The 22,626-nt window shown below is 28.2% G+C and overlaps 1 protein-coding gene across 1 annotated transcript; it reads right to left on the reverse strand.

Moving 5' to 3' along the window:
• Positions 1-520: 520 nt before the first annotated feature.
• Positions 521-20,492, reverse strand: LOC136986227 (nose resistant to fluoxetine protein 6-like). The gene is made up of 15 exons (XM_067283717.1): positions 20,161-20,492; positions 8,465-8,700; positions 8,271-8,385; positions 8,105-8,198; positions 7,929-8,020; positions 2,963-3,133; positions 2,781-2,874; positions 2,611-2,703; positions 2,372-2,537; positions 2,208-2,287; positions 2,012-2,128; positions 1,829-1,946; positions 1,569-1,755; positions 1,354-1,496; positions 521-1,003 (listed from the first exon to the last, which is right to left on the reverse strand). The coding sequence occupies exons 1-15, from the start codon at positions 20,438-20,440 to the stop codon at positions 800-802; spliced, it is 2,190 nt and encodes a 729-aa protein (XP_067139818.1). The 5' UTR covers positions 20,441-20,492; the 3' UTR covers positions 521-799.
• Between the last annotated feature and the right edge of the window lie 2,134 nt (positions 20,493-22,626).

The raw sequence follows: 22,626 nt of genomic DNA on the forward strand, positions 1-22,626 counted from the left end.
AATCCTGAGTAACAACATGCAGCTGTTAGAGGAAGTGGTTTTCAGCCGTTCTTGAGTTGTACCTTGGTTAACTGACTGTAGGTCCCGTATATATTTTTAAATTGTAATCTGTATAAATGTGTAAGAATTTTGTCCTTTAGCAAATTATACTAATTACACAATGCTTATTTTCATGGTACATTGTGAATTACATTTATGATAATTTATTAAATTTACTTACATAAACATGTTGACATGCATTTAATAACCTCAAATATATATTACAGATACAAAACAAATAGTTTTTAAAATTAAAAACTGCATTGAAAGAAATTTTGTTAATAATTAAATTAATAAATACATTTCAAAATTTATAAAATTTAAATGTATAAAAATTTATTTTATGAAAATTTCATAAAATCATAATTACGATTGATAAACATTAGCTCATAAAACTATTTGTTAATTGCAATGAGTTTATGAAATTTAAACAATGAGTTTTGCAATATGAAATTTGCAATGAGTTTATGAAATTACTATAAACGTATTCTGGAATAGTAAATATGACGTTGAATTTACATACATCATAAATTTATACACGACATAAACTGGGAAAGAGTTTTTAAAATCACATTACAAATATTAGTTTTAATATAATACTTTATGAGCGTATGGTAACATTATATACTGGCCTGTTACTGTCATCTGACAAAACTTAAGATGGATAAAATATTAAAATATAGCATATATAAAATGAAACATATTTTAACATATAGATAAAGAGATCAAGGTTCAGAAATGGAATATCAGTTGAGTTCCCTTATGCCTCGTCTTTAGCAGCAGCGAGCTGATCCAGTTGGACTTCTTCAGTTTGATGTCTTTTTATTGTGCACTTGTTCCTTGTAAAATAATACCAGTCGGGAAAAATATAATATTTTATACGCGTAAGAGGTGCCTCCACTCCTAAGTGGAGGAAAACTGATAGAACCATCACCACGAAAAACGTACTTAGGAATTCGTAAACCTGAAAAAACATGCGTGTTAGAATTTTATTAAATATTATAATTATGTTTGTGGTTGATTACACCTATAACACTATACTTATGGAACTCAAAATCATGTGTAAACACAATGTTTGTGGCACCTGTGCCATAAAGCCGTGCCATAAACACTTGTTTATACATGATTTAGAGTTCCATAAGTATAGATGTAGTGAACCACAAAGTACCGTGTGACAATTCGTTTATAATTAGCGATTATGGCATTCATGGATATTGGTATACGAGCGGAGCGACGTGTGCCAAACTTCTATTCATGCCATAATCGCCTACATTACAAACTAATTGCATAATATACTATTTAAAAAATACTTACCATGTTATAATTGCTAAATACCAATGTCTGTCTCAAGAGTCCATATCTTAAAGCCAGAACAATTTCATGAAGAAGAAAAGCACAATAAGTTAATCGACTCAAAGGGATAAATAATTTGAATGAAAATATCTTATTGGCGAATCCTACGAGAGAGGAAAAAACCACAATTAGAGATTATAAATTATCTTAATTTAAAAAATTAAAATTAAGCCTACCTGCTTTCCCGGTGATGCAAGCGTAACAAATCCATGAAAGTCCAGTGGCCCAACATAATCTAGTGATGGCTGTAAATTGTGCAGTTCCGAAAGGACTAGATACGTAGCCTGAATATATTCTATGTGGAAGATATATTACTAATAGATTGCACATCAAAGCTCCACACCACATGACAACTTGAATACTCTGAAATATAAGCTTGTGTAATAATGTAATCTTTCTTATATTTGTCAATTATTGTGATTAAAATAATGCGTACCTTTTTAATTTTAGTTTCAGAATATCTTACGATGAAGTATCCAGTAAATAACCCGATACAAAATGGTCCCGCGTGAGTGTATGGTTTCATGTATAAATCAGCTATGCGATGCTGTAAACTAAATATAAAGATTTTAATTTATAATTTTTCATAAACTGTAGTATATATAATGTAAAATTTTACTCTTTATCAGGTAAAATGGTCGATGGGAACATATCTGTAAGTACCATATAGATAACAATGGTTAATGAACAAGCTATAATTAAGAATACTCCGATTGCTATACCAATTTTCCGTTTCCTGTAATAATAATTTTCTTTTTAAATTTAATTTTTCATTGCTTCCTCAATTTTAAAATGCTGCTCATAATATGACTTACTTGAAAAATGGTATAAGAATTATTAATGATAAAATATGCAATTGAACATCTACAGAAGTATACCAAGATACTTGAAGACACTAAAGAATTAAAAACAGCAACAATAAATTTAATTTTTAGTATATAAATTTACAAATACTTATCACTATAAAAATCTATCTAACCATATTATCATAGGATATCCAGTTGTTGATGAATAATAACGTAGCCCACCAATTTTCTTGGCATTTTTCGACTCTGGATCCAACAAATTCTTCCCAAACCGGACCAGAACCAACAATTGGAAGTAGTAAAAGAGAACAAATTACAGCTAGCAAAACGGGAATTAACCTAAATAAAACAATAAAATTATTTTTATACTAATTTAATAGAATTTAATTAATTTTCTTTTTAAAAAAATTACCTAATGAAACGACTAAATAAAAAGTAAGTTATGCATATTTTCCCATTTTTTTCTTCTACTCCTTTGTATGTAATATACATAAGCAAAAGGCCACTTGAAATATAAATTAATTAGTCTTCATTTATTTGTATCATCGTAATAATTTTACTTAAAAAATTTAAGATAATTACCTCATAAAAAAGAAAGAATCAATTGATATCCATGCATTTAATACAGTTTGAAAACTTACGTCTTTGACTGTATCGCGAATTAAACGCAAACCCTCTACAAAATCAAGATTTAAATGTATCAATGTAATAGTTTATTACGGTTAATCATTAGTTTAAAAAAAATTATATTAATATAGACTTACTGTAATGTTGGGGATTGAAAAATGCAAAGCTGCTGCCAAGTATTAACCACGAAAGAGTCAAAACCCTGATTCCATGAAGAACTTTGAGATTTTCTGTTGCTGTTTTTGTGCTGATTAATTTACTGCCATTTAATCGAAGCGAAAATGAACAAAAGACGAAACGAATATGAGCTGAAAGAAATTTAATTAAATTTATTTATTGTCGCATTATACTATATTAAAAGTCAAAAAATATCGGATGATCGTAATTAAGGTACCCCTATTCAATGCTGTCTATAGATAATTAGCGTCCAAATGTAAACGTAACTACTCAGGCAACGGCATTTTAATTTCTCCAATTACGAATAGATTAAGTCTCGATGAAGTCATCCAACATGTATGACCAGAAGAGAAATTTTTACTAAAAAGTATTAGTGAAAAAATTATTAGAATCTAATTAGTGTAATTGGAAAGTGAACATTGGAAAGTATTAACATTTTGTCTCCAATTTACATCGCAGGCCATCCATTTCATAAGTTCATTGTTATATAACAACAAGTAACAATAAGTTCATTGTGTTACATTTTCTCTATCGCATTAACTCCCAATGAGTTTTTCTTACTAATGGCTGAGTGGATAAAACCACCGCATTCACTGGAGTTTGCACTTTACTAGCAGGCTGGCCATTCCGGGTTTTCTTTGCGTATACACCTAAATAGGGGCTAGTTTTCCATTGAAAGTCCTCCCAGCAGGCACTCCTTTGGCAAATCATTTCGAGTGTGCGTTGCCTCATTTCATCAATCTTACCCCATCCCAATAGTTTTACCTTTCTTCAATTAAAAAAAAAAAAAAAAAAAAAATTGGGTTATTTTAAATTATCCTTTAATTTTTTTAAAAATTATAATATGCTGTTCGGTGTTTGTTTATGTTTATAGTTTGGTCAATGTCGTTTCGTGTTGCATTGCATTTTGCATCACATTTATAATGGATTACATCACGTTCCATTCGAGCATACAATGAAAAGTTGTTAAGGTTATAACAATAAATTTTTCAAGTACAGATTATAAAAATATTTTAAAATGCTACAAAAATTAGCATTTAAATCTATTTTTTATCATCGAGATAAATTTTACCCTTAAGTAGAAAATTAATTATTATTATTAAATATTGAACTATTAAAAAAGGAGAAACTAGACATCAAGTCATAAATTTACAATAAGAATGTATTTTGTGTTATATAATGCTAATTTCCTATTTCGGTGACCCAGTGAAACTATTTTTTTATTTCATTTATTATAGTTAATTACATATAAAATGTTGCATTGTAACATTAGAAGAGAAAAATGTTTTAAAAATAAGCAATAGGCCTATTATGCAAATAAGTAAATTTTATTATGTTACACATAATAAAATTTACCTATTTGACACTTCAAAAAAATAATATGTGAATTAATATAAGAATGTATCCTTGAATTAATATAAGAAATTATCAAATTATATAATATAAAAATTTATTACTGTTTAACCTATAAACTTTTAACTGAAATAGAAAATTAATGAATAAAGCGCCTGTAATTATCAAATTTTCCATATATAAATGTGAGATCTACTAAGTGATGATGCATTAAATTATCATTAAATTGCTATTAACAATAATTTAATGTATTTATAGTGTAATATTCGATATTATCTAGTCTGTAATCTAATGTACAGTAAATATAGGACAAAAGAATAGTCTTGTATCAGTTTATGTGAAAACGTTTCTATAATAGCCTAGTTGTGTTCTCTAACGTTATCTTCTATTCACTGAAAAAATCACAAAAACTACTTTTAAAGATAAAAAATACCCAACCAGTTTAAGCGAATGCCTCGAACTATTTGGGCGTTCACAAGCTTACTTTGCAATTGCTCGCAATACCACTCAACTAAACAAATGGTGCACTGATCTACTTTCCACATCGTTGAGTGATCGTCTTACACTACACCCTTTACTTACAAAAAGAAAAGTGTAATGCTATAATCAAAACAATATAACAGATTTTAACATTTTTCTAATATTATTTAATCATTAAATATATACATATATTAATATTAAATAAACAAAAAAATTGATAGATGTAATTCAGGGGTAACTGAACTTTCATCATTTACTCCCAATTACTACAAAGAGGCCATTTACCCATGCTCTTGTAACCTAAAATCAATACAGTAAAACTTGGAAATCTAAGATAATCTTAATTATAATAAATATATCACTTCTAAGAACGTGAAGGGGGTTAATTAGATTTTCAATAATTCTACAAATTGTGAAATGTTATTTAAAAAATTATATATTTATTAGGCTATTATGTTTCTGTCAGTTTCCTTTATTAGAAAATATATTTTAGTTGTGTCATAACATCAATGCAATAAAATATTTTATTTCCAATAATCACTAATCACTATAACTATTTACAAGTTAAAATCCTTTATATCTTTATGATATTTCTCAGAAAATATCATAAAGAAATGAAATTTTACGATATGCCATTAAATGGTGTATAAAGTGTTTTTTTTCGTTTTTTAGAAATAAGCCAATAAAATAATTTAAAATAAATATTAATGTGGTATAATATTCAATAAATTTCCAGAATTTGATAATAATTCTTTTATTATATTAAATATGATTTTAAAAAGACTAATCAGACGGTTCATTTTAGGGCATTTAAGACTATATCAAAAGAAAATTAGTTGAAGAAAATTTTAGTAGAACATCTACAGTGTGATAAATCACATAATTAGGCCGATGGTCAAGAGGGTAAAGACATCAACATGCTGTTTTTGGGAAGATCTAGGTACAAATCCTGATCGAGTCAGCAATATTCATAGATAAGTCGAGTCTCATCCTTCATCTGGCCGCCCCCATTGTGAATCTGGCTGAATCCATGATAGATGCAAGAAATTGCATTTATCATGGATCATGGAAAAGGCATTGGTGCCTCAGGGCAAAAGCCCTGAGGTACCATGGGTACCTTTTTGAAAGATTTAACTCGAAAAGAGTTAAAGTTTAAAAAAAACGTAATCAAAAACGTGAGTGCAATACTTGTTCACGAAGAGACTTAATAGCACGTGATTTTCATGAGTTAATTAGCTTGTAAGGAAATTTACAGTTAAATCCGCCCATCGAAATAAATCTTTTCTGTTTCATAAGTTTATAACAATTGAAATTATTACCATTTTTTATAGTAAAGATCTAGGAAAAAGTGCATTTGACCTTTTTTTTATTTTAACAATTTCACAATGTGTTATTAAAATGTGCCTTGAGCAAAACTAGAGACAGTAATAATGAAAGTATTCATGGCATATAATATTGAGCTTAGCTGATAGATGGCGTTGCAATCGATAAAATCTGTTATTAAATATTCAAATCAGTTATTGTGATTAAATGCCATCTGTTGTCGAAAGAGAGAATTAATTTTATTTTAGTACGGAACTGACGTAAGTAAATGAAATGTATGCAAGTATTTATTCCGAATATATTAAATACATTAATATACATATATTAAATGAAAAATCTTTCATTTTATATATTCTAAAAGAGTAAAAATAAAATAGAAATGTGTATAAACCAAAGTTATGAATTCTCGTAATTTTTTGTATTTATTTCAGTTACAAAATAATAATTGTATAAGTGTTTTTCGAGAGATGGCGCTACCATTAGTGGTTAGTTATCATGCTAAGTATATACCGGTATATATATTTTTGAATGATACATTCGACAATGCTAAGAAATTCATGTCTCATAATTAAACGTACTATTTCTTTGCCAAATAATTAAATAAAACGTGAATATAACATTTGTATTCTTATGCTTAAAGAATGATGCCAAATATTTAATTAATGTTAAATTTAATTTAAAAGCGACACTATATTTAAATATACATCATAGTTTGATTATCATTAATATCATCAATAAATGATAATGATAGTATTATATTGCAGATGATTTTAATGGCAATATAGCCAAAAGACATATGCTGAAATATTTTTTACCATAAGTTTTTGGCTACGTTTCGAAATATTTGAAATATCGTGACATTTTACTTTTCGTTGGTCGTTTCCATTGGCCATAGAAAGCAGATTCAATAAATACGGTTAGTAACACTGCTATAGAAAAATAGCATAGCGTACAAGGTTTAAACTAATAATATCGAAAAAGTATACAGTAATGCATTCCTGTAATAGTAGTCCTGTTCCTGTTAGGTGGCATTTGCGTTCACAATGCGGTTTATAAAATGACGTCGCCACAAATCAAACTCCGGAATCGAATAGCAAGTTATTTGAGTTTTGACACCTGAAGGCATTACACTTATACATATCGCAGGACGTATGCACAATATGGAGACATGTATGCCACTTGAAGATAGAAAAAACAGAGAATGAGCCACATAGACTTTTAACCCAAGCTTTTTGTAGTAACATGTACGATTCTCCATATTGTGCATACATCTGCGATGAATCTCATTAGATCTAAAGTTTTCGGCATATAAGACACACATTTCAGCACAATGTTTATGGAAAAGGTACTGTATTTAATATATTTAAGACATCTGGTGTCTTTGGCACTTCACATTCAAAGTTTTTTTTTGTGTTCTGATTAAAAGGAAAGTGAAATTAAAATATAAATTTTTATCTATTGGAGATAAAGAAGAGTTTAAAAGAAATTATTTATAATTAAGATTTTCCATTAATATATTCTACACGAATACGTGCAAAAACTGCCTTAAAGAAAATAATATGTTTAATTTATCAGTAAGATTTTATTCAAAAGTAAGGCTAGATCTGGACTTGTGTAAACTGAAGGCCGTTTGGGGAATTTATTAACCAACAACATCATATAAGATGCAGGACAATTTTTAAAATTCTTTTTGGACAAAAGCTGCGTTTTATATGTCATAAAATACGAAAATTATACATTATTATTATTAATATAAAATATTAAACTTACCTAATATACGGATTTTTGAGTTATTACTATGATGAATTAAATCCAACAGTGTTCCACATATTATCAGCATGACTATAGCACTGATACAACATCTAGAAATAAAATCACAATGAAATACTGTAGTTCACATAAAAATTCATAAAAAATTGAAAAATAAATTAATGTAATATACGCACAAGATAACTATTTGTAAAATGCTCAAATCAAAGTTGACTTCAGTTTCACATCTTGGCACTGATACATCGAAATTTAATTTGTATATACGTAAAACTAAAAAAAAAAACAAAAATGAGTTTTTATAATTATATACATATATTTATATTTACATATAAAAAATAATACCTCCATGTATAATATTTTGTAAATCAAGTTTAGAGCAGGTTGATGGAATACAAATGCCATATCTTAGTTTCATAAAATGAAAGACGAAGCTATATTTCAGCATCGAATTAAATAACTAAATTAATAAAAGATTAATTGTTTTAATAGATCAAAATCTCATTAATTTCCATTCAAAAATTAATTAATATATTTACATTTGAAGAATTTACGTTCTTAACATCAATTAATTGACGGGTTAATTGTCGTTCATGAGGTTTAGGAGGCATTTTGGGTCTTCCTTCAATTACACAATACTGCCCTTTAAATAATATTTTTGATTTATCTGGTCGATCTTCCAAAGCCTTAATCCTTAAACATTCATCATATGCTCCAAAAGTCGTCATGGTTCCATCTAGGATACCTGAAGGTGGTTTACCCATAGCATCCATCACTGAAATCAATATCAAATAAATACTTTTAAAAGTTTAATTACAAATTAACTGTTTGAAAAATTTGTAATTAAAATGTAAAAAAAAATGTCTACATTTCGTTATTTCGATTAAATTCAATTAAATCATTAGCTGTTTTTAATCATATAATCCAATGAAATATCATCTTTTATCGAATTCTTTAGTCACTAAATACTCAAATCTTAGGCTAGAAATCAATCATATAAGCATGTTGCAGTAGGATTTTCAAAAACGAAATATTCTGAAAGACATTAACATTTATTATTCTAAATCTGAGTTTTTATTCGACTATTTTTTCGTAGAAGGAATCTGAAATTCTTTCAAATTTATAATTAAAAATGCTCATTTAAAAAATCTAGCGACGATTTGCGTAACTTACATGACTTAAAAAATAACTCTTACAGTATATTTTTAATTATAATAAATAAAATTGTGTGTGGCGCCATCTGTTACGAGATTGTGTTATAAAAATTTTTTATATTATTAATTATTATAAAATATTCAAAAGTAAGGCTAGATCTATTAACTAAATAACAGGGAGAAGAAAAGCCAAGTGATCGTCGTAAGCACTATATTGTATTCATAGTCAACAAGAATCAAGCGAGACACGGTTTCAAGTCATTAATTTTTATAAAATAGCAAAACTCTTAATTTTGAGGGCAGTGATGAGTTTCATTTTTTAAAAAAAATTATAAATGCTAATGAATAACGTCTTTATTAAATTCGACCCCCTCGATATATGATATGGGACCTAACTATTTCCCCAACCCTTGATCTTTAAACACCAAACTTTAATAGCATCACTGCCTCTTATACACAAGCTACCATGCCAAATTTTGTTTAATCTTTACTCCATCCTGAGATATTAAACAAAATAGACGCCAAAACACACATATCCACAGAATTATTCTGTCTGTTTTTTTTTTTTTTTTTTTTTTTTTACTTTTTTGGGTTCAGGAGGCCTCAAAACGTGGAGATTTACAAAACACACGGAGAATCAAATTTGACACGATTCCAATACTTTTCCTTGCTATGTATACATAACAGCAGGGATAAGTTATATGTAAAATTATTTACTGGCAATACGGTAAGCAAATGAGCAAATGAAAGGAAACAAGCATAAATTTTCTTAAAGTAAATCATTAACAATTTACTTATATCCGATAAATTTATAAAGTGAATCATTGATGAAATATTTTACGCACACAAATTTAATCAGTTAACCAAATATTGCGATTCAAAATGGCGAATTGTTTATACATGCATAATATAGAGTTCTAGTAATGTCAGTTTGAGAAAAACTTTACGCACGTGTTCACGAAAAGAGGTAAACACGTGTATGATATTATAAATAAGGTTGGAGGAAAGTTGCAACAATCAGTTAATTGCTTAATCGACTTCTGTGACATATCTGAACATGGAAAATTGCACTTGTTTGTTAGACTAAACATGATATGTTCCATTAACGCCTATCATAAATTATTTAAATTAATTAAAGTATTTGAAAAGAGCAAATAACAATTAAAAAAGGAGAAAATGAAACCTGTAAATACACTTCTTATAATCAGGAAAATCGTATTTAAAGAATATTATATCTAAACAGATCGCTCATAACTTTAAGATCTTCGAGGAAAGAAGACAACAGACATTAATATAAGCTAGCACCAGAAGATTCAAAGATTTATTATGACGAGAAACAAAACGAATCGATCTAATAATAATACATAGTATAAATATAAAAATTGTTTATTCAACAAGAGAAAACAAAATTATCTTTAGTAACGAAAGCTGTTTTTCATTACAATTCTTTGTCACATTATTTGTTTTAACGCAATTTTGAAGCAATAAAAATAACGCATCATTTGAGCAGATATGGTCTCTTGATAAATCTTAAATCAATTATGGTAAGTACTGTTCAAGGGTAAATCTCAGGAACGGTTGCACTTCTGGGGTTTGCTTCGTTCTTTTTTTTCTCTCTCTCTCTTTTTTACCTTTGCTTAAATTTTATAAGCAAAAAGGTACATTGCAAAAGAAATTTATTTTATTAAAAACCTGTACTCTGAAGTGACTACAGTCTGCACCCCTACGAGGAGCTTTTTGGCTCTCTTTAAACAGACAGTAGGAACTGTAGCTACTACCAGTATTTGGAAGACATAATTTTTACTTTCCAGATGTTATTTAACAGAGAAAGTATGGCGGTCGGCAAGATTTTTATTTTTCGACTCAAGAAATCTTGAAACGTCGAGAATGCAAAAAAGTTGGGTTTTTTGTTTGTTTTTTACACGTGTTTATTTTCTCTCAAGAAGATTGATGAATATTGTATAGATAAAAACCAGTTTAGGAAACTTGGTTACATTGAATTAATTGATTGGCTATTTAATCTAAATCGTATATGATTATATATTTTATCCCTCCGAGACAAATTTCTGCTGATGTCCTTGTACAGTACTGCTTTTTATAGAATGCAATAGTTTTTTTATAATAAGCAAGAACTGTCTGCAGGTCATATGAGTGTTGTTTATAATACACTAAATTCCTAATTGTGGATTTAATTGCTGAATTGTACGTTAGTCAATATTGTAAATAACTGTTTTTTTCTTACTGTAAATTTCCTATAAACATTTGATCTTGCAACAGCAAGAACAAATGTTAATAGTAATAATGTTAACAAACTTCTACTATTTTAGTAGAAGTTTGTTAACATTATTACTATTTTCTGTTTTTTCTTACTTTTTTTTAAAAAAATAAAAATGAAATATTTTCATTAATAGGTGAAAACAGTGTAACAGTTCTAGTCTGAAAACTCTCTTGATACTAAATCTAAAGTAGAAAATCTGTAAAAGTGTATATAGCATCATAAAAGTATTGAAAAATATATCAGTGGCTAGTAGACCCAACATCAGTTACGAATTCGATAGTTAAAGTTAGAAATGGTTTTATGATTAACTATAGTTTGATTCACAGAATATACCGTATATCCTCCACATTTTTAAACCTCTGTATTGTGCTGTAAGTGTAAGTATAAAACAACTTTTTCTTCATTTTTATATTTTAATTTACGCAGACCGAACCAAAGATAAGTTAAATAAATTATAATATATGCTTCCGGACGTAGCATAGGAAGATCGAAGGCAATAAGCACGGAAGATTTTGGAGTTTAATCCTTCCATTTTAAATTTATCGACAAAGTAAATTCCTAAGTTATAAAACCGATAGGAGATAAGAGCATACAATATACCTATATACAAAGTAGCCATAAATTAACTAAACTAAGGACTAATGCCACAACGAAAGAAAACTAGAAGAATGAACTGTTTAGTTCTTTAAATAGCCCATCCAAATTTACAAGATTTACAAAGAAAATATATAGAAAAAAATATATCATATTTCCTGGATTAAATCCCGATCTCAAATAACTCTGGGTTGAAAAGCATGGGAAACATGTAGAAGTAAATTATTGGGTGCTGTACTGAACTATATAGAATAACGTAGTTTAGAATGGCAAGTAAGGCTTTTAACTAAAATTCTACCTCTTTAAATTGTCTAGAGTCGGACAGCACTTTCTATTCTAAGATTCAATGAGCATTTTTAGAAATATAATTATAAATACTGTCGTATATTGACGCGAGAAGATCGAGTTTATAAGTCGAGAGCTTATCAGCTGAAGGGTAACTAGGAAAACTCTGGTGCAACCGGAAGTTTAAACAGAGTTTGAACTAGAAGTTAGAAGTCAAGAACATGATTCCTACAAAGACATCGAAGCTGTCACAAATGACAGCAGTTATTTCAATTGTAACTGTGACCCATAAATAGGGGCCCCAGTACATTGGGGCACGTGTCACTTTTCGTCTGTGAAGTCCTTTTCCTAACCCCCAAGGGGCTTCAAATTCCATTATCAACAAATAATCGAAAACTTATGAATTCTAGCCTATTCCTCAAATATAAAAGAAATTAATGAACGATATTTGTCTATTGCCCCATGCAACTTAGTCGTATGTCGACCAAAACTTGGCCTTGAAAATAAGGAATATTTCCTGATTTCAAGTCCAAGTTAGCCCTGATTGCAACCTTGTGGGAGCTCTCATCCGACGTTGGACCACAGTTTGAAGCTTCTTGCATAATGTATGATGCCTTTTTTTTATAGTTTGTGCCTTCTTCTTTTTTATAATCTGCCCATAAATATAGTCAATAAATGATTTTGATAGTTCGGAAAATGTACGAATAATTAAGGTATTTCTTTAAGGTTTGTAAAAATAACCTCCCTCGAAGTTATTTTTACAAACAAAATACAGAATTCCTAGAAGTTCTAGATTAAGATTTTGTTAATCTGATCTTGAATTAGTGTAAAAAGTTTAAGAATTTAAAGAAATTTTTATTTTTTTATTTTTGCATTGATTGTAAGTATTTCAAAATATTATTATATCTTGCAATACTTTCGATCTGGAATGAATAGCGAAATATGTACATTAACTTACGGGGAGATATGATTTTGCACGTGCGATTTAACTTACTTTACTTTTTTCGAGTTTCATTTACTTGTTAGAATTTATATAAATATTATGCTATGTACTGTACCACGAATAAATAAATGCTATGTTTATCACAAAATATGAAGGGGGTGAAATCGGGGAGTAGTGGGTTTTCAGGTTTCATGGTAGCCTGTATTTTGTTCAGGGTCTAGAGAGTGTATACGGCCAGACAAACAGACAGATACATTTTATTTTAAATACGCTATATAAATGAATAAAATGCAAAAGAAGCGAGATGAAACCCAAACCAGTCATACATGTCTTCTCTAAAAGCTATAAAAATATATGAATAAAATGAATAAAAGTAGGCTAATAAAATTAATTTTTTATCACTGTATCAAAATAAATATTAATTTACATCATTCTTTACATAAGATATTAAATGTTGGGACCCTCAATATGGTCCAGAAGACGAAAAATCAGAAGTATTTCACTGACAATTTTATATTAAAGCGATCAGATTTATAATCAAAATTAACAAACGGATTTTAATATGTCTTTTTTTTTAGTTTCGAGAACTTTCGACATCATTAATTCTGATAAATAAATTATAATGAAATTTTAATTATGCAATAAGTATTCCTCGCCGTACATTTGTGACATTCTACGCAATGTAAATTATTTATTTAGCCTATTTTTCCTTTATTTAACACATCTCAATTCTAATAATACGCATCAATTTGCATTTATAAGCCAGAGAAGAAATGTGAAATGTGTTACCTAAGATTCAAAGGATGAATCATACTCATTAATACGAAGAGATTATAATTTTCAAAATTTAATTAGATCTGAAATAAATTATGTATATATATATATATATATATATATATATATATATATATATATAAGTATATATTTACTATATAAAAAGTTGCCTGAAAGTCAGTTAACTGGGTTTTTTGCAAGCAATTCAACAAGTTTTATAAAGCTTTCAAGTAATCACATAAAAAAACTGGTGGAACCAGGTTGAAAAAGTAGAGCTCAGCTAAAACAACTAAACAAAGGAAACTTTATAAAGTTGTAGCTTAAGAATACTGGAAGCAGATTTGACAGGTAAGACCCAACGTGTGAATAAAATGCATATTACAAAGATTACAACTACAGGAAATTTTGTATACAATACTAATTTAGTTTATTACAAGGGCACCACACTATACAACACAAACATATAAATATATTACAAAAATTAGAATTTTGGCTTCTTTTTATTTAAAGTGCGTTTATTTTGACAGATGCCAGAATAGTGAATGCATTTACGTCAGTTTGACGTCATTCCTACAGGTTATACTGTCATATTTATACTTTAAACAAGGAGTTGGTTTATAAAAAAATAGAGAAAATTTTCGAAACTTCATACTCCTTTTATTTAACGTAGGATTTTTTATGCGTTCACGATTCTGTTAAAATTCTATTATTGAAACTTAATTTCATCAAAACTTTCAAACGCAATTTCTAATTTATTATATTTCGACATTTCGAAGGATTCTAGTTTAGATATCATTAAAATTACAACACAATAAAACACCTTACATATCTAGCACTTTCTATTGAGAAATTCTCGGTTCGTAAATATATATATATCCTCCCATTTATGATTTCAAAAAATAATTTTTAACAATGCCCACATCTATAAAACCATTTTAAATATTATTCTACGTTATACATTTTAAATTAACCTTGAAAAAACATTGCTTAACTACATCCTTAATAATAATAACAATAATAATAATTTATCTGCGCTACTTGCTACTTTTATTAGAATACTTCAATTATATACTAGAAATGTTGGTATAAAATACCATAAAAGAAAACTGGAATTTCAAGTCAACGTTAATTAATTACTTGTAATATTTTCTAAGCTGTCGAATAATATAACTGACAAACACATTTGACAGGTTCAATTATAATTTAAAATGATCAAATTCAAATTTTTTTTTTTTTCATTGAAATGTGAAATTTCAAGGTAGTCATTTCTATAATTGGATATAAATCAACTGTATCTTAAATTATAGATTAATAGCAGTTATTTTTCTTGTTACTCAATTAAGTGAGGTAAATATGTATGCCCTTTTACAGGAGGTCAGTAAGGCCTTTTGGTTCGGGGCCTCGAATTCATTACGAATTAAGCAAATTCTTAAGAAAAATGTCTTTATTATTTGAAAAATATAATATAATTTTCTAATTTTATTTTGTTTTCTTATATTGGGGCCTCAAAAAGATGAGTGGCTGGCACGTCTCTTAGCGTCTGAGAGGCCCACTAGACATATTTAATAATTTTAAAAAAGGCAAGTTTTCAACATAATTAATTACACTTCTACGATTAAATAATAGAAATTGTAATTATAATTTCTATTATTTAATTTAAAAAATTAGAAATTTGAATTTTGTTTATTTATTTAAAGTACAGTACGTACAGTACATTTTAACAGAAGCCAGAATAGTGCACGCATTTACGTCAGTTTGACGTCATTCCCATCTGTTTTCTAAATGGAAAATGTAAAGTGACGTCAGATTGATGTAACAGTACTCACTGTTCTGACAAAACAAATAAACTTTTTTAGATGAATGATAATTTAACGTTTTGAAAGTTTATAAAATAATTTTATAAACAAGAAAAACAACTAAGTAAAATATATTTTTATATTCTTAATTTAATTATTATTCGATAAAAAGTAATAAACAGCGGCCCAAAAGTCGGTTAATTAACCTCCTTTTGTTTATATTCCAGGCACAGAATTTAAACAATTTAAACAATTAGTGAAAATACAAAAAATTCAATTAAATTAACTGTGTTTTAGTAAATTAATTGTAATTTTGTAAACGATGGTTAGCTGATCTTTGGGCATCCATGCTTTAGCGGATTTTATTTAGTACGAGATAAATAATTATATAATTATAATAAAAAAAGTAATGAGTATCTAGTTTAATTCGTTTCTTTGATTATGAATTATTTAACTTTCGTTACCAAATACCTATCCAGGTAATTATTATACATCATTACCTTACTCAACTATGTCCTAATTACTTCTCTGTTTCGGTTTTTAAAAAAATATGGTCAAGGAAAGTCGGAAATCTGTAATTTTTTAGCACCAGAAGTTACATATTTTTTATTTTTCTTTCATGCGATCGACCTAAATAGTTTTAAATGACTTTAAAATCATTCCTGACGTACGAATTATATTCAGTAACAATTTATTTGTGTGAAATAATTGCAATAAATAGGAGGCAACTAAATTAAGTAATCAAGGCTAAAGAAACAATTACACAATTCTACAATTCAGATATGTAAAATAAATATCATTTTACATTTTCTATTTTCTGCTCTTCTGGTTTACTTGAGATTAAAAATTCAAATATATAAAATTATTCTAATTTTAAAAGATAAACATTGCATAAAATTAAATTACTAAATAAACTTTCGTTTCACAATAATAACTATTTCAAATTTTCACTATTGAAGAAGATCCTAGAATATTAATTATTACATATGATAAATGTGATTAATTAACTATCAAGAATTTTATTATAACGAAGCAAGATATAAATTCATAAATTTCCCAACTACTTTTTTGCTGAATTAATTATAATTTTAATTTTTATGCATCTCGTGACAAAAATTTAAGCTTGATTAATTGTTAAATAATCATTCTATCATAATTCTTTACTTCATTTTATACATTTTTATAGTATTTTTAATTGATTTAAATTAAAACTGCGCTAATTAAAAACGCTTTATCCAATTTTTTCTTTATTTTTAAAAATTAATAGTATTAAAAAATGCTGCTTTCTACAGCTAGAATATTGATACATAATGCTATTTTGAATTGTCTACATTCACCACTAAATAATAATTATTCTTAGAAAAATTGTGACAAATTACTAGTTGTACTGTACATAAAACTAAATTAATTTAGCTTTAAGAAAAATGTTTGTCTGCTATCAACTGTATAGAAATCAATGCTATTTACGATGAAAACATTATTATTATACACTACATATACAATACAATATTATACTGTATAACATATATAAGTTATACGTATGTTATATAATATTTTATACATATTTTACAAAGATGGTCGAGGAAACTTCAGATTTCCTCGACCATCTATGGGGGAGGGGTTCGAATTCGTTTTAGATCATCGTAAATTTTTCATAGGCTTCCGGATATATCGGGCCCCGTCTACCATTATCCGGTGGCTCCATTTCGAGTCTGCTCGAACCCATGATGGATATGGAAAAAAGCCTTCTTAATGCCCATGAGGTAGTAATACCTCATGGGCATTAAGAAGGCTTATAAATAAGCTTTCTCAGTGCTTGATGCCAGAGAGATTCTCGATCCATCCTCAAAAAAGTAGTATTATGTATTATTCAACATTATTTAATGGATAATGTAGGGCCTCTTGTATGTCATAGCTTAGGGCCATAAAATGTTTAAATCTAATTCTGCCATAGAGTGGTGATATAGAGTAAACGGTATATATTACATTACATATATTGGAAGAAACATTCTTTATAATTTTAATATATTTTGCTAAAATACTGTACAATATAATTGTATTATTCTGAATACTAAACTATATTTGGCTATTTATTTTGGAGAAAATCAAGTAATAAAAACATTAACTTTTAATTTGACTACAGTATAAAACAGTGGCGCTTTAGCCTATGGGCAAAAAGGGCAATTGCATAGACACCATCAACAGAATTCCCAAAACAATCTTTTATAAAAAAATATTTCCCTCAAAATATTCCCCATAGAAAAATGTCTGAAGTCGACAGTATACGCCTACCTCTACCGCTTTAAGAAAAGAAACACTAATAAATGTCAGTGTGACAATAATAGTGTAGGAGATACCATACATTTTATATTCCACTGTGAACTATACGAAGATCAACGCATTCCATTCTATAGGGAATGCATTCAAGAAAGACTTAAATTGGCCACCGACACTACAAAACATTTTTGATAAGAAAAATCTCTGGAAGTGTTTTGAAAGGTTTATTGAAATCACTAGGGCTCTTCTGTCAGACTTCTACGGGAAAGAAAAAATTCTTGAGAATGAAAACAAGAACAGACAAGATGACCAGGAAGACGGTGAAACAACGGAAAAGTGACATTATCAGCGATTGAGCGGCCGTGTAGAATACTTCTGTACATAGTTTAGTTGTCTAGTATTAGTTTAGTTTTAGATTCTAGATTTTTTTTAAAAAAAGTATTTCCATTAATATGTACTCATTTCAGTTATATATGTTCGGCATGTTAACTTATCAATTGTAAGGGAACTTGTAAATAACGTAAATCACTTACCTTTTATGCGAATAAAAGTTGTAATCAGTATTATTATATCATAGTAAGCTAATATTCACATTCTCTGCGTATTAAAATCGTAATCAGTTTTAATATTATTGTAACCTTGCAGTGATCAAGTTTATTATCCTACCCATAAGTGATGGGTTTTGCATACTACTGTAACCGGACCATTTCTTGTAATTGATAATATTGTATAACGGCTTTGTCAACTGTTGTAATTTTGGTTATTAATAATTTCCGATACAGCGCTCTGAGGTCCTAAGAACTTTTTTCACCTATACTTTCCTCTCTTTTCCTTTATACTTCCTTCAGAACCTTTCCTTCAACCTTTTCTTCACCCCTTTTTCTTCTTAGTGGGCTAAGTTTGCAAAAGCAGGCAGCCCTTCCTTCTTTATTAGAGTCTATTAGAGTTTAGGGTATACGCGGGCCCCCTAATTCAAATTCACCCGGGTCCCATGAAGTTATAACGCGCCACTGGTAGGAGATGATGAAGTGGTGCCACTCTAAAAAACACATAGCCTATACATTACACTATAATGCATTTACGCACTAAAATCTACATTTAATTAAATTTATCGAGCTTCGGGATGAGGAGTTGAGTGGGTCACACCCTAAAACATTATTAAAATGCATTGTCATCAAAGTTAGTTACGTCCTCAAAGTTTCAGTTGTGAGTAAACTTGATTTGCAAGATTTGAGGACATGACGCAAAGCAAATTAAATAAAAGCGTTTATTAATTAAAATAGTAAATGTTATCATTTTTAATTGAAAAAAATTAATTTAACAGTCTAACATCTAATAAATACAGTTTGAAGCAACAATATAGCCTTACAGTAACATTAAATAGTAGTAAATAATCACATGAGCCTACTGGCCTAATTGTTATAATTATCAGAAGCTGTATGATAATGTGATAATTACAACAATAAGGCCAGTAGGTTCATGTGATTAGGCCTATATACTACTATTTAATAGATTAACTGACTAAAACCTCGTATCGAACTTACATTAACATTTTTCTTACCGAAATTTGTTGCTGTTTAAAATATAAAGATTTAATAGGAAAAACTAATTTCAAGTTATTAATTGAAACTTTAGAGTTTATGATACTTTAAATTTGGTTATGAGTAGAAAGTGTACATTAGCCTATATAGGACTTATATTGAAAATTAACTTAACGTTTTTAATATTATATTAAACTTATTCTTACACAAAAATCAGTAATATCTTAGAAGACTGTCCCATAAAACACACAAATCTTTAATAAAATAGAACTAGAAAGTACAACCGTGCCAACACAGGCCCATATAAAATTACAATATATATTAATAAAATGCATTTAAAATAAAACTATAAAAAATAAAAAAAGTAATAATAAACATTTTATATAAGCTTATTAAACACCTTAAATTATATAATAATTTTTTTTTACAATCTTTTACTTGCATTTGGATTGATATTTCAGCATGAATAGTTTTGAATAATTTACAAATGTTTTAATAAATTTATATTAATTAATAAAAAAAAAATACCAAAATGTCTTGTAATTTAAAAAAAAATCAATACAAAATAAAAGCGTTTGCATTTAACTACTTACTTTTAAGAGCCCAATTTTTCAATCGACGTAATCCAAAAAACACTTTCATTAGACTCGTTGAACATTTTTTATTTATTTTAATTTCGGAATTAAGTCTCATAGCCATGGGTAAAACATATTTTAAAGCTTTTTCGATAAGTTGACGGGTGAAAAGTTCCGCGTGCTTAAAGGTTTCGTATGATTTATCTTTAATAACTGTCGAGTTACCTTCATTAGATTCTGATATATTTATTAAAAATAAAAGCAAAAAAACTAGAATTAATATTCCTTCGATTTTCATACTGTTTCAGCGCACTTCACTCTCTCTCGTTTTCACGGCGGGAATAAACACGCTGAAAGTTTTTCTTCACACTTATAACCTTGACATTAATAATGATTCGGAGTTAAGACCTATAAACCTAATATTACAAGTTTATCCCGTGAAACATTATTTCATGATAATATTAACTGATATAAATATAGACGAATTGTAATCGATTTTATATTTTTATTATAAAAAGTTTTGTAGCACGTGACTTATTACATCAGTTAAATACTTTAGTCAAAACGTTAATAATTCTTGTGAAATTCAATAGAATATAAATGTCATGTACAATATAAATAAAATTTTTTAGCATCTGTTAGGTTTTATTGTTTCTGTTTTTTTGTTTATCTATTTATTTCTTTTTGTTTTAATATATTATAAATGAATGTGTGTCTCTCCCTCCCCTCCCCCTCTCCCTCTCTCACTCTCTTCCTCCTCTCTTTCTCTCTCCCTCCTCTCCCTCCTCTCCCTCCTCTCCCTCCCCTCCCTCCCTCCCTCTCTGTTATATTTCTATATAATAATATTTCTAAATTTTAACTAATTTAATTTTCAGAAAAATAATATAGCAGGACTCTTACATTTATACATAAAACAAAACAATAGTTATTAGAATCTATTGTATACTTCATGATAAATATTCACAGTTACACAAGTGTTGTCACTAGTAAACAAAGAAAATCATTTCAAAAAATCCAGCAGAGTTGCATAACTTTTCCAGCAAAAACACTGAAAATTATGTGGCGCCATCTGTTACAATATTTTATTTTGAAAATCTTTTTATATTTTTAATAATTATAAAATGGCAAAAAATTTAATTTTGAGGGTAGAGATGAGTTTTATTTAAAAAAAAAAAAGAAAATCGTAAATGCTAATAACGAGTAAAATCGTCATTAAGTCCGACCCTATTGGAGATACACATGAACCCCATTATTTCCCCACCCTTTCGACCTTTATCCACTAAAATTTAATAGCATCAATCCTCCTAATACACAAACTTTCCTGCAAAATATCAGAAATTTTCAACAAAAAGCCTCAAAGAGGGTGAACAGAATCGTACAGAAATGGCCCCCGATTTCCCCCCCTCGATGTTTCGAGGTGGTCTTAAGTTCAAAAATGTAAAAATTTTTGGGGGTCATTTTTGATCGAGCGTCATACTTTTCCCCTATTACATATAACAGAGGGAAAGTTAAACTTAAAAAAAGCCGTTCAAATTTTAATAATTTTGAACAAATATAAACAAAAAAAAAGTAATTTTAATGCATTGTATTATCACTCAATTTGAAATTTTACGGTGGCGACTAGCATATTTTCAAACGTACATAAATTATGGATGTTTTACATACAACCGCTTGATTACAGGGATATTAACAAGGAAAAAATTCAATTTAACATTTTACTCACGTTTTGCAGATATTAATCATTGTTAAAAAAGGATATATCATTATTTTAAAACTACTCTGCACATTAAAGTGTAGCTGAAAAATTAAAGAAATTTATACAAATATAAAATACATAATTGGAAACGCTTATTTATTTAATGATTTAATTAATTAAACACGCGAAATTTTTATCCAAAAATAGCTATTTTAAATTACCATATTAATTTATAGTTATGACTATAGATGAGAAATGAGTAAATGTGTTCGGAGTCAACCTGTCTTCGGGCATTTATTCTAAATTAATTTGTAAAATTTACTTTAAAAACACGCCTTTAAATTTACATAATACGAAAATTACCATGTAAATTTAGAGTAATAAATCAATGGAAAACGAAAAATTGGTTGCTGAAAACAGATTAATAATAAACGCTTTTACGTGATGTTTTTACAAAATTTCCAACGTTTAACATTGAAAATGACTTTTTATTAAGTAGTAATTTTATTCAGATTCTGTTTTTCAGTAGGACACTTGTAATATTTATAATTAAGGCAAGATATTGAAGAGATGTATACAACAATTCTCAACAGATCCCTTGGTGAACATTACCATATTACTTATTCAAGCAATGACGCATTATCCTATTGGAAGAAGGGCAATTGCCTGGAAACCCCACCAACAGGGGGATCCAAACATATCTTTTATAGGAAAATATTTCTCATAAAAATTCTCCCGAAGAAAAATGTCTGAACTCAACGCTGTACATAGGACCCCTAAATCAAATT

The sequence above is a fragment of the Centruroides vittatus genome, unplaced genomic scaffold, assembly GCF_030686945.1.
Source record: "Centruroides vittatus isolate TY-2023 unplaced genomic scaffold, ASM3068694v2 scaffold_1015, whole genome shotgun sequence".
NCBI lineage: Eukaryota > Metazoa > Arthropoda > Arachnida > Scorpiones > Buthidae > Centruroides > Centruroides vittatus.